The sequence below is a fragment of the Osmerus eperlanus genome, chromosome 2, assembly GCF_963692335.1.
Source record: "Osmerus eperlanus chromosome 2, fOsmEpe2.1, whole genome shotgun sequence".
Lineage (NCBI taxonomy): Eukaryota > Metazoa > Chordata > Actinopteri > Osmeriformes > Osmeridae > Osmerus > Osmerus eperlanus.
Window position 1 is genome coordinate 5,679,510 of NC_085019.1, and position 13,255 is coordinate 5,692,764.

Consider the following 13,255-nt stretch of genomic DNA (forward strand, 5'->3'; position numbering starts at 1 on the left):
CTTTCCTTTGAGTTCCAGACTTTCCATTTGGATATTTTGTTCCATCTCTTTGTTTTTTTTCTTCAAAACTAATTGCATCCGTTTGTCTTGTTAAGTGCAGTACTAAGGTGATCTACAGAATCACACCTCAAATTGATCTTTTCCGGTTTCAAATCCTCCGTGTAGCAGCAGTGTACGACAACTATTCCTGTATATTGCCTTTTTGCTGGAAAATGTATGTTGAATAAAATTTTCTATAAAAAGAAGACCAAATTTGGTCCCTCTTAGTACCATCACCCAGAAAAATATTTTCGAGTTGTCCGGCCAGGTCAGTACACAAGCGTAGCATGTTTCAAACCTAGCATGTAATTGGCTGTGGGTGCCTGAGAGATGGTGTAGATCTGCATGTCCTTTGAGACATCTCATTTTATTTCGAGAAACTACAATCTGTGATAACTAAAATGTAAAATATCTTCTTGGATACATGTTATACATCATTGGTGTTTAGCGCCAACAGTATGGAAATATGTCTGGTTGAAAAGAGGAGTTTGACAAATAAAAACTTAAACAAACACTTATGCAGGCAAAACTAGACATCAGTGTTCTCGTCAGAGTTTGGACCTGGCCTTAAACATTATAGAGCATCCTTAATAAGTATGCTTTATTGAAGAAGGTTGGAACTGTGCAGAAAACCAGACTTGTATGTACATAATTTCTGATTCTACTGGGAAACATGTGTCACCAAACAATGACATCCTTCATTATCCTATACTTCATTTGGTTAAATATATACTGTCGATACCTTTTAATTGAGTCACATTATGCTGGAGATTTGATGAGGTGAGTGCAATAGGATGTAGACCATAAGGTTTGACATGAGTAGACTTGCAGGTGCAATACCTGACACTGAGATTCCTTGTCAGTGATATCAAATGCTATCTGACTGCTAAGGTTCTGTGTCTTGAAAGCTACATATGTACCTCCACTAACCGTGTCTCTTTGTGATTCTGTTTTCTTTCTTTTTTTAATGGTGAAACAAGTTGAACAGTGTCTTAAGGCTATTTACATCCCACCCATATAGTTAAAGATCATCTAAGTAAGTTAGCTATAATGCCCTCCTCTGCTAGGTTACCTTCATAAGCTCCCCCCGCTCTAATGGGGCTTAAATGTCATAACACACCGCCTGAGTCAGATCCTAGGATGGGCCTATAGGGCAGAGGGGAAGGAGCATCACTGGAATGAAACCCAGCCAGTGGAGACAGTGAGCAGGTCGGAGGAGGAGGCGTGGTCCCAGGAGGGTGGCCGTGAATGGCGGTCAACAGCAGCGTTTCTTGTCTACGTAGAGGATCTGGTGGCACTGGGGGCAGGAGTGGTACGCGTCCTTGAAGTGTTTCACGAAGAAGGGGATCAAACAGCAACCGACCACCAACCTGGGACGCACACACACACACACCGTTTTAGTATTTAAACATGGCACAGTCGCTCACTGTGTATCACCATCTCTCTCCCCACACACACTCCACTTCTCACTTCCCATGGCTCTCATCGCCATCCCCCTCTCGGCCCCAGCCCTCTCCATGTATCTTCTCCCCTCTCTCTGTCCCCATTTCCCCCTCTCGGCCCCAGCCCTCTCCATGTCTCTTCTCCCCTCTCTCTGTCCCCATCTCCCCCTCTCGGCCCCAGCCCTCTCCATGTCTCTTCTCCCCTCTCTCTGTCTCCATCTCCCCCTCTTCCTCCGCCGTCCACTCACCCGCAGAGGATGAAGACGAAGCACATGAGCCAGGCGAAGGCTCCCACTTTGTAGGTGACGTCGGTGTTGACCTGCTGCTTACAGCCGGTACAGGTGGTCCTTCCTGATGTGCGGCCCAGCTCCGTCTCGTAGCTGACAAACTTGTTCTTGGTGGGTGCGCCAGATGTGGCATACACTGCCGAGGACAAAGGGGAGTAGAGGAGATGGAGTGGAAGGGAGGGAGGAGGTGGGGATTCAAAGAAGAGAGAATGATGGGTGTTGGGAGAGCAAAAAGAAAGCAGGCTTAGGAAAGTGACTCATCGTGATGATGCCTCAGACATCCATCTTGTTTCACCAAGTGCTGCTTACCAGGAATGGCCTGGACCTCAGTGGGTATTTGGTCGTCGGGCAGGTGACACGGGGTGAAAGGCTGGTGAACATGGTACACCTTGACGTCCCCCCCCTGTTCTCCCCCTACTAGAGATTGGAAGAGATGGAGAGAAAGAGTAGAGAAAGGGGAGGAAGAGTACAAGAGGGGGGGGGGGGAACATTTAATTACACTGTAGTCAAACAAGTTCATCCGCTGAGCGTAGTAACTTCTGAGGTTGGCACCACTGGTCTCGGTATAAAGTGTGCCATATCTGTTGTGATACAGCAAACATGCTGGATGAATGGACAGACTAGGCTGGAGACTCACCTGGAATGATGTAGGGGGGTGGGTTAGCTCCACCTGTGCTCATTGTCCTCTGGTGAAGGATTCCTGCACATCGCCAAGGAGACACAGGTTAGTTAGGGATGGTGTATGTGTGACTGTGCTGAAGCTTGCATGATGGGAGTAATGTCGTAAGAGTAATTAGCTAGACTTTCTCAATCTCACTCTGTCCTCTAAACTACCACTAGGTGGAAGTATGTCCTATAGCTCTGCTGGTACTGGGTCAGGATGACACAGCTGTAATGAACAGACAGTGTCTGCAACCAAGAGAATTAAGACAGATTTTGCACCACCTGTCTTTTGTCACAGCTGACAAAAGACATCTTTTATCAGCTTCTACAGCTGATAAAAGATGATTCTGATGCCTCTGTTCTGTATAATATCAGTGTTAATTTAACACAAGTAGTGTTTCTTTTTTCTATCTCATGAGAGTGGACGTAAATAAACATTCAACAAATAAAATGTCCAACATTTTGAAATGTGCGGTACACTGACGGGTATAAGTGAAGAGGTCATTGACTTTTCTCTAGGAAACCTGTTGTTAATGTTTCCTTTGATTTATTGCTTAATCATGGTTTACTGAAAAAGCATCTGACCATTCCCCTCCTGAATAACCTGTTTCTGACCTTGATCAGTGGTTAGAGCAGTTTCTTTTTAGCTACTCCAGTGTTGCCTGCCAGTGCTTTTAATCTAACTATACATTACAATACAATACTAATCTATACTAGTCTATACTAGACAATACTAGGAAAAACTCCTCCTCTCTATACTATCCATCAATTATGTTGTATCTGACAAAGAGCTTTGGCTGTTGCTTGTCATCTGTCATTTACATTATGGGATTTGAGAAATGACAGATTGCCTCAGGGCTTTAACAAAAGGACACACACACACACACAACGCCTAGGCGAAACCCAGTCTACACCCGAACATGGCTGTAGGAATGTAGCTTGGCTACATGTTTCCCCATTGACTGACTACCTCTTTCACTGACGGATTTACTGACTGACTGACCATCTGACTTGTTTGACTGACTGGTTGACTGACTAACTGGCTAGTTGTTTGACTGACTGGCTGTTTAACTGAATAACTGGTGAGAGGTAAATGCTCAACTTCCTCCAGACAATTCCATTCAAAATCTCTGTCAGAAACATCTCCGATGAATGATTTGACTAGTTTACAACGTTATGCGTATTCCAGTAGCTGTAAAGAGCAGGGGTAGGGATGCACATAGACATCGCAATGAGTGGCACTCCCTTTAGACACTGTTCAAATGTTCTCTCATAACTCATGAATGTCGGTCGCCTCTTGCTCCTCTGTCAGTTATACTTGATTTTGAAATCAATCACTTAACAGTACAAATATGAAATATAATTGATACATTTTGAACTTTATGTATAGAGTCTCCCAGCCCTCTCTCTATCCCAGTAAAGCCAACATGGGTTAATTCTCTCAGAGCCTAGGACCCAGTCCTGATCCCCCAGCACCAGACCAATGGATATATGTAGCATCTCTTGATGCTCTCAAACAACTGTAGGATGCAAGATCAAGATGGGTCAGAGATCCAACTCTGTTGATTATGTTAGCTTTAAGGGTCTGACAGTCACAGGGCCCTAATGGGAACACCTTCTTGAGCTAGGTGTGGAACCACTCTGTGCATGAACTCAATACCAGTCAAACCTGTGTGTGTAAGAGAAACTGTTCCTTGTCTGCATGTTTGGCACAGAAAGTTCAGCTGATTGGAGTTCATTAGAGGCCTGTCTAACGCCCACACCTTCTAAAGACTCCAGCAAAAGTGGATTAGAGGCCTGTCTAACGCCCATACCTTGTCAAGACTCCAGCAAACTAGACATATAGTTATGATGTAAAATAGAGAACCACATTATCATCCGATCCATCAGGTTGCCCAATCGATGGCATTTTTGCATGTGTCACCAAACAGGCTGGAAAAGCAGTAAGGAAATTTGACTCTGTCCCATCAAAACATTGCGTTTTGAAATGTCAGACACTTCCGGCACTAGACTGCCTGCAATGTCATATCTCACAAACACAGTAAAAAATACTTCACTAACCTCCACCAACCAAATCAAGGCATTTTCCCCAACATGATTACCTTGCAACTATCAATACCTATAAATACCACACAAATCATCTGATCAAGGCAATTACAAGTGACGACAACTGACTGGAAATTATCTGATAATTAAACACTTAATATCATGAATTTAATACAAGAGGGCTCGGGGCAGATAGATAATATTGTAACATAACATGTCTGACACGACATTTCCAGAGTTACAGCTAACACACACGGTTGTCATCGGACCCTCCCTACCTAAAGTGTCTACCTAAAAACAAGACACAAACACACACACAAACATACTGTACATACACACAAACTCACACACAAACACATCTGTAATGCTCACTTTTCCACCCATCAACTCCGTTTTTTCATTTCAATTAACTTGCCCTCTCCTTTCACTTCTTTGTATTAGCATAGTCTACATCTTGAGAGCCTGAAGATGCGACCTTGTAAAAGTGTTTGAAACCAGAACCGTTGCGTTCAAAATAAAAAGAGGAAACTACAAGGACTTACCTGGTTCAAGTGGTGAGAAAAATATCAAGTAGATAGTCCTGCTGCAGATGCAGAGTGCTAATATAATGGCAGTTCTACCTACCTGAGCATCTTTATTAGGCCACACCTCCCCCTGCCAAGCCCCACTGTAGGTGATTCATGATGTCTAGATGACACAGTAAAAAGACAAAGTTGTCTTTAGCCTTTGTTCTTTGTTTCTGTTCTGTGGGAGGGAGGGGGGGGGGGGGGGGTTGTGCTATAGCATTTAGGAGGTGTAGTTTCTTCTTACTTTGATAATAACCTGTTCTTCTTATTTGCATTCCCTCCTAACTACCTGTCCAAATGGACAGATCCTCCTGGTATAGCCCCTCCATCTACATAACCCGCCCTCCAGCCAGCCAGCCCGCCCAACCCCACCCCCCCTGACTGAGAGGGTGCAGAACAGGGTGGGGTTTTCAGGTCGAGAAAGGTGTTGGCGTGTATCAATTCACAGGGGTGAGGTGAAAATATTTGAGATGTGTGTGTGTGCTCATGGGTATGTGCATGAAAAGGCCTGATGAACAACATTCCTGGGATCAAACATTACCTATATGTGTTCCCCAGTAGGTGCGTGTGTGTGTGCATGTGTGCATGTGTGCATATGTGTGCGTATGTGTGAGTGCATGCACATTAAAGTATGGGTGTGTGCATGTGTTGAAATGCTTGAGAGTGGTGAAGATGTTGTCAACATATTCTCTAAATGATTAGTAAACTCTTACAGTGAGGGGTGGGGTTATTACAGAGGTAAATATAGTGTCTGGATCATTGGTATAAAGGTGCCAAGTCATGAGACATACCGGTTCATTTGACATTGGTTTTCATCAGGCCACATATGAACCATGCTAAAACCACAGATAATCCCAAATATGTTTATTTGCTTTAAATCAAATACCCGCCCATCCGATTTGCTCTGGAACCGAGCCTGAAACGCACACACACACACGCACACACACACAGATCAATTCATCAGTTGCTGCTATCTGTCTGAGTCATGAAACACTCAAAACTAGAGAGGGTACAATTTCTGGGGAAATTGTAGGGTGTGCTTGCTTGCGTCGGTTGCACAGGGGTCCGTTTTTGAATGACATTTTTACAACTGATATTTCTGTATATTTTATATAAAAATGCATACTTATTATTTATAAAGATTACATAGATTTAAAAGCATTTTTTTTGCGGCTCATTTACAACTGAAAATCCGAGTGAAGTGTAGAATGAAATAGATGTCTTCTCATTTCCCCTGCAAGAGGCAGCCTCATCGTTGAATCAAAACGAATAAATTTGGCAGACCGGTGTAAAAATTGACCTAATCTCTATGATTTAAACGTCCTTTTAAGTTTTTCCCTTCTCGTGATATTTTAAGGAATTTAGCCTACTCATATTGCATTCATTCATGAATAAAGAACCCCCTTTGAAGATTATTCTACGACGTTACCGGCAGTAGAAGATGGAATCGCGATTCAAACAGTACCATCTGCTAACTGAAAATATGCCCTTAAAAACGTAAATAAGCTTGACATTTATTTAGTGGAAAATCGCTTTCATAAAAAGCTCACTGGTAGCGATCATTGTCAGTAACAACGCCAAGTGCGATATAGCCCTGTGTGGAGAAGCTGCCCCCCGGTAAATTGTACTACTACGGTACAGTACTAGACTACTGCTGTGTTCGTCTTGGTAGCGATTGCGTTGGTTGAATTTGATTTAACGTTCCGTTGTACGGTTTAGGCTGAAATTAATTATTTTCATGAACAGATTGACAAAGTTTAGGCTGTGGCAATGAAGTTAAGGTTAGTAGTTAGATAGACTTTTGATTTAAGTAAGGGGAGTGCCGAACATGTTCTGTCGCCGTTTGACTTCCTACAGCTGTGTAGATGTTTTTGTAGTGTCTCGCGTAGGCTACAGCGTTGCAGTGAGCAACACTGGTTTGAAACCACAGGTAATGATAATTTCACCCACAAATCGTTTACTTGTAATGTAATGTCATAATAAATCCTACAACGAAAATGTATTTGTGAGGAATGTTTATTTTAACGATTGAAAACAGATGCATCATAGACCAATGTAGTATGTGTTGCCCGGCCAACAGAGGCTAATGTCATGATGCTAATACTTCAGTGACATAGTAGACTACTGTTTCCGAAAGTAGATGTATTTCCTTAATAAAATCAGCTTATATTGTACATTACACGTCACAATTGTGTGTCATATCACAAAGTACAATTAGTAAATAGTTATCACCCTGGCCTCTTTGCTTGTGGCGTTTCTGCAGCTCCCTTGCAGTAAAGCAGTTAGCTTAGCTATCTCCCAGAAGTTAACGAGCTGCTAAACTAATGTTCTGCTAGAGGTAGTCACGCGAGTTTTCGTGACGTTAGTGACGTAAGTAGCGTCATTGACTGTGGCTAGCAAGTTAGCCACCGTTAGCTTCACTTTTCGCCACAAAAACGTAATTTCCACTTAAACCATGCAACGGAACGTAAATCCCAATAGAAGCAACTCAATCGCTACCAAGACGAACCTTTTGACACCGCCGTTGTGTATGTAGTCCAAATATTTACTGAGTTTTAGGGGGGCAAAAAGAAATAATAATAATAATATATATGTGAGAGAACAAAGGTTGTGCTCTCGCCGAAGGCTTGAGCACACCCAATAATAATATATATGTGAGAGAACAAAGGTTGTGCCCTTGCCGAAGGCAAAGCACACCCAATAATATATAAGTGAGAGAACAAAGGTTGTGCCCTTGCCGAAGGCAAAGCACACCCAATGATTCTCTTGTACGACAGGTGCACTGCTCAGTGTCCATTCCGATAGCTTTTTAATACTAGTGCAAGCTATTTGATTTCCAGTACAAGCTAATGATTGTCTGTTTTTGCTATCGATACTGCAGTACTATATGCAAAGGGATTAATAGTTTCCACTTGTAAGTCATATTGTTATGAGAGAGCATTGTGCTCTGCAGGGTGTTTATTGTGACCCACAATGCAAGGCAGTAGAAGTGGACCAACCTGTAGCCTTCCAGAGAGCTGAATCACAGGGTTCTCTGACACATCCCAGAACCACACATTCAAACTACTTCTTTGAACCACACCTTACAACATAAGAGAAACAGTTACTAAGTTTCTCAGACAACAGGATGGTATTTATGGTATGCTGTTTGGAGAGCACAAAGCATGACATCTGCTATGACATCCGGAGTGTTTCACTATAACATGAAAGAGCTTGAAACTCAAGTATTTGTGTTGTAAAATGTAAAAAAATTGGTAATTATATACATATTGGCTCAGTGTGTGTGATTTAGAGAGAGAGAGGTGCACTGCTTGGCTCAGTGGCTCCATGAAAAGAGGTGAGAGAGAGAGAGAGAGAGAGAGAGAGAGAGAGAGAGAGAGAGAGAGAGAGAGAGAGAGAGAGAGCGAGAGAGAGAGAGATACAGAGACAGAGAAATTCAGAGTGAGAAAGCTCTGTTAAAGTAATCTTCCTGCCTGTTTGACGTTGATGTACTGCGGAAAGTAACAAGCGAGGACGTGTGTGTGTGTGTGTGTTCATACATCTGTAGACCATCACTGGGGCTAAACAGCCCAATCCCACAGCTACTCCTCTTTTTCCAGTGCAACTTGGTCAGCCTTGTTTACCACACAAGACAAGCAGACTCCTGGTGTGCCCTAGCCCAATCACACTGCACCATGTCCAGCTTCAGACCGAGCTGTGGATGCCAGCTCCTGGTTCTGCTGCTGGTCCAGCTCCAGCTCAACCCGGGGGCAGCCCAACCTGAACACAGGACACCCGTCTACCAACGCCTCCAACGTATTGACGAACAGGTCAGCTGTGTCCTGTGTGTGTGTGCGCACATGCATGGACATAGGTATTTATATTCTAAAAGATCTTACTACCGTGAACAATCAAAATGGATAAACGTTTGATAAGACCCTCCTCTGGTCTCTCAGTTCCAGCGTTTCCAGGAGAAGACTCTGACCCATTTGGAGACTTTGAACCGGCGCCACAACGTGTCCTCCAGTCTGGAGGCCCGGCTGCAGACCCTAACAGACCAGTACCACGGCCTCTCCCAAGACCTTAACCACCTCAGAGAAACCACCAGCCAGGAGATGGACTCTCTCAGGTAGGGAGGGGCCATGGGCATTACACGATAAACAGTAGAACAACTATTTATACACTTACTGAACATCAGGGTGTGACGTCAGATGGCTGAGCGGTTAGGGAATCGGGCTATTGATCAGAAGTTTGCCGGTTCAATTTCTGCAGTGAAAAATGACGTGTCCTTGGGCAAGGCACTTCATCCTACTTGCCTCAGGGGGAATGTTCCTGTACTTACTGTAAGTCGCTCTGGATTAGAGTGTCTGCTAAAATGACTCAATGTAAATGTAAGTAACCAACACTCCTGTGATCTAATGCCATTTCTGAGACTTGGACTGCATTTGATAGAAAAAGGTTTTCTCTCCCCTGCAGCCAATGGGTGTAACACCACAAGAAAGATTGAAATCGATTGTTTTTATAACACACACAGACTACATGACTTTCTCATGTTTGTGCTGTGTTTTAGTGTTTTGGTTTTATCCTGTATAATTTTGAATAGCTTATCATAAATAAGAAATGTCCAATACAAGTAAAGGTTGATAATATGTAAATACTGTGCTATACTTTGTTTGTCATCTTGTAACATCTTTCACTGGGCACAGGGAGTCCTGCAGGAAGATACAGAAGAAGAGCAGGCGGATGGAGGGTTGGCTGGCGTCCCTGGAGAGGAGCCTGAGAGACAGCAGCAGACAGGCCCAGAGACAGAAGCAGGGGCAGGGGGACACTGCCTCCAACTTCACCATGGAGCTCCAAAACCAGGAGGGGAGACTCAGCTCCATTGAAGCCCAGCAGGAGCAGCTCATGGTCGGCTTGAGGGATCTGCAGCTGTCCTTAGGGGAGAAGGACGTTCAGATGAGACAGCTGGAGCGGAGAGTTGGGGAGATCGTTCAAGGGAATGGTGTATCTGTCAGGGTGTCTGGGAGGACAGGGGACCCCATCAACCCACAGGACCCAGCACCACCCAGGGCCCAAACCTCCAGAAGAGATAGGGTCAGGACAAGCCCTCATCTCAAGCCCAAACACACCCCACCTCACTCAAACCCCCAGTACAATTTACATACCCATTCCCAAACCCAGCCCCAGTCTAGCCTCAAGCCTCATCTTCATTCCAATCTCCATCCCCAGGCTTATTCCACAACTGAACATCCTCAACCTATAAATACCCAAGAGAGAAGAATGAGGACTAGAATTCCGCTTCCACCCCCTCAACCTAGCCAGCGCCCCAGCCATAGGGAGGGGAGAGGGAGGCACGAGACAGGAAGGCAGAGCCCCGAGCATGGACTCATCAAGGAGGGGGCAGTATCACAGTTTGGGTCAGAGTGGAGAAAGGGCAAAGAGATGGAAAGGAGGACAGGAAACGAACAAAGAAAAATATCTGCGGACGCCTACAGAGAAGGGAAAGGAGGGGGAGAGGAGGAGAGACGGGAAGATCCAGCCATCCAGAATCTTCTGCAGCTTCCTCTGAGGCACAAGATCCCCCAGCTGCAAGGACCCAGAAAGGAGGGCAACAGTATGTTCAACCTTGTTATTGCACATGCCAAGTACCACCAATACAACCAGGGTCTCAACTGGAGTGTATGACATATCTATAACCAATTTGCAGTGAACCAATGCATCTCGATCTGCATCTAAACTCACTTTAAATCTCAGAGCTGAGGGAAGCTGAGAGGTCTGTTAAAGGTATTGCTAGTTTTGTTTACACTCATGCTCTCTGGATAATGGTGAGATTTTACTTAACATCACGTAACTTTAAGCTCACTTATCCTGGGAATCTCTAACTTCTACTTTAGAGATGAGTAGAACAGACATCTAGTTCACCTCTCCCGTGAACATAACTCACATAACACTCACAAGTAACTCAACATCACAGGGAAGTAGGACAAAGAGAAAGGGAGTGACCGAAAGAGAGAAAGAGAGGAAAAAAAGAAAGAGGAATGGAAAAGAGAAAAAAATGAGATGAGAGATGGAGAAATGTTAATACATTCTTCTGTCAACTTTCTTTTTGAGGTAGGGCTTAGAGTTATGCTCACATCTGAGAAATCAATTTAATGCTCAAGGGTGCCCTTCAGAATGAAGAAACTAAGAAAGAAAACTGCATTTGTTGATCCGAAGTAATGGAATAGAGACCATCTGTTGAACACAACAGTCTCTTATCAACAGCAGATGTTGGGCTGGAACATTGTTGAATCATAGATACTTGTTATTATTGCACTTACATCTTTACCAACGTATGTTAAAACGTACAATTTATAAAACGGCACAGATTTTCAGACATTTCAGTGACAGATTTGTGCTTTGATCAGAATCAGACAGAGAGCCAGTTGGCAGTCTGGTAGCCTTGGCCTTTGCTTCAGAAACGTTCAGTGAGCTTTACAATTGACCACAGGTATCCATGGTTCCGGATATGAAGGGGAGAGAACTGAGCAGCTGGGGTTGTTATTCTTTAGAAAATGTTTCCCCGGATGCAACCTGAACTCATTTATCTTAACTTACAGCTACAACACCTTCAACCTGTATGATAAGTGAGGCTACTGTGTGATGTGTTATCCAATCAGAAAGTGTTGTATGCTTGCATACACAGGTCCAACATTTTCCTCTGTAGTGATAGTGTAGACTTACTCTGCTCAGACAGCAAGGTTTAAGATAAATGGTGTTTTGGTGATTTGATGGGTTTTGTTTCAATTCAAATTAATTCAAGTCAAATCAAGTCCAATAATTTCCTCTGCAGGGTGGATAACAGGACATGGGTAATTGTTACCACACTACAAATAGATCAAGGTCTCCTCTTAAACTATAAACATACTAAACGATCCTGTTCACTCCCCAGTCTGTAACGTGGACTCCATGCTGCTCTTCCCTTCTGCATCCTCGGATAACTACGTCACCTTTGCACGGAGCTTCCCCAACCTCCCGGAGCTGTCCGTGTGTCTCTGGCTCCGCGTGGATGTGGGGTACATCGGAACGCTGCTCTCCTACGCTACCGAGGACAACGACAACAGTCTGGTACTTTACGGGCACAGAGCCACCGTACCTAGGGACACCCTAGACTTTGTGTTGGGCGACCCCGTCTACAGACAACTCCACGTGGACGCTGTCCTCGATGGCCGCTGGCACCACCTCTGCTTCCTCTGGTCCTCCATTGAGGGACGTTTCTGGCACTACACCGACCGGCGCCTCACCTCCACAGGGTCAAAGTTCAGGAAGGGCTATGAGGTACCCGGGGGTGGTTCGGTGGTGCTGGGGCAGGAGCAGGATACCGTAGGGGGAGGGTTTGACCCCGAGGAGGGGTTTGCGGGGCGTATTGCAGGGTTTGTGGTGTGGAACAGGGTGCTAAGCCCTGGGGAGGTGGCAGGGGTAGCCACAGGGAAGGGGGTACCCCGAGGGGTGGTGCTGACCCTGGAGGATGTAGCAGGTGTGCATGGAGAGGTCCAGAAGGTGGCATGTGAGTGCCTAGAACACTGTGTCTGAAAGACTGAGGTCCCAGCTGGTCCTTTTTCAAACTGCATATTCTTTCCTACACATAATGCTACTCACTTTTGCTCAGAGACCACATCTCATGTGCATGTTTATAGAGAAATGCCTCAGTCAACACTGATCATCATCCCAGAGAGGAACGGGGTGTGAATTATCCTTCTGACTTTGCTGGTGTCAAACAGTGTTGGGTGGAAATAAAACTACACTTCTTGTAGACATGCAGATGCTGAATCTGCAACCATTTGTTGTTTAAAGGTCATTGTTGATTAAAAAAAAATGCTCTTAATGTAAAGGACCAACTGTAGACAAATGGATTTTGTTCATTCAAGAAATATTGGATCTTTAATGTAAAATTCTCTGATCAACTATAACTATACCATAGTATGGTACAGACCGGTAGATGTATTGTTGTTGGCTCATGTCATAAACTAAATCATAAATGACACACATTTCTTCTCATTCTTTTTCACACGTTTTTGATAGACTGTAGAGTAAATCCTTGTTTTCCCATTTTGCCTTGTGTACTGGACATATTTACAGAAACGTGAACAATGCTTTGAAACAAGACGTTTTAGAATACAGAAATGATATCAATGTGAATGGAGTGGGCTATTGTGAAACCTCAGTCGAAGACGTGAGCTGCAGAAACGATTCT

The 13,255-nt window shown here is 44.2% G+C and overlaps 2 protein-coding genes across 2 annotated transcripts; one reads left to right on the top strand and one right to left on the bottom strand.

Annotated features, from left to right (window-relative positions):
- Positions 1–387: 387 nt before the first annotated feature.
- si:ch211-157c3.4 (Lipopolysaccharide-induced tumor necrosis factor-alpha factor homolog-like) lies at positions 388–5,144 on the bottom strand. The gene is made up of 5 exons (XM_062448646.1): positions 5,020–5,144; positions 2,406–2,468; positions 2,078–2,185; positions 1,730–1,904; positions 388–1,409 (listed from the first exon to the last, which is right to left on the bottom strand). Exons 2-5 carry the CDS (start codon positions 2,446–2,448, stop codon positions 1,295–1,297), a joined length of 441 nt encoding a protein of 146 aa, XP_062304630.1. The 5' UTR covers positions 2,449–2,468; positions 5,020–5,144; the 3' UTR covers positions 388–1,294.
- Positions 5,145–8,518: 3,374 nt separating this feature from the next.
- On the top strand, positions 8,519–13,037 carry LOC134008724 (pentraxin-4). The gene is made up of 4 exons (XM_062448230.1): positions 8,519–8,852; positions 8,979–9,151; positions 9,729–10,636; positions 11,954–13,037. The coding sequence occupies exons 1-4, from the start codon at positions 8,718–8,720 to the stop codon at positions 12,592–12,594; spliced, it is 1,857 nt and encodes a 618-aa protein (XP_062304214.1). The 5' UTR covers positions 8,519–8,717; the 3' UTR covers positions 12,595–13,037.
- The last annotated feature ends 218 nt before the right edge of the window (positions 13,038–13,255 follow it).

What these genes read in the sequence shown, in the direction of transcription:
- si:ch211-157c3.4 (XM_062448646.1), bottom strand. Translation starts at nt 2,448, where the DNA reads ATGAGCACAGGTGGAGCTAACCCACCCCCCTACATCATTCCAG. An exon ending in ACCCCCCTACATCATTCCAG is followed by an intron (nt 2,186 to 2,405) that starts GTGAGTCTCCAG and finishes TCCAATCTCTAG; the next exon opens with TAGGGGGAGAACAGGGGGGG. An exon ending in TGAGGTCCAGGCCATTCCTG is followed by an intron (nt 1,905 to 2,077) that starts GTAAGCAGCACT and finishes TGTCCTCGGCAG; the next exon opens with TGTATGCCACATCTGGCGCA.
- LOC134008724 (XM_062448230.1), top strand. Translation starts at nt 8,718, where the DNA reads ATGTCCAGCTTCAGACCGAGCTGTGGATGCCAGCTCCTGGTTCTGCTG. An exon ending in TCCAACGTATTGACGAACAG is followed by an intron (nt 8,853 to 8,978) that starts GTCAGCTGTGTC and finishes CTGGTCTCTCAG; the next exon opens with TTCCAGCGTTTCCAGGAGAA. An exon ending in ACCCAGAAAGGAGGGCAACA is followed by an intron (nt 10,637 to 11,953) that starts GTATGTTCAACC and finishes TTCACTCCCCAG; the next exon opens with TCTGTAACGTGGACTCCATG.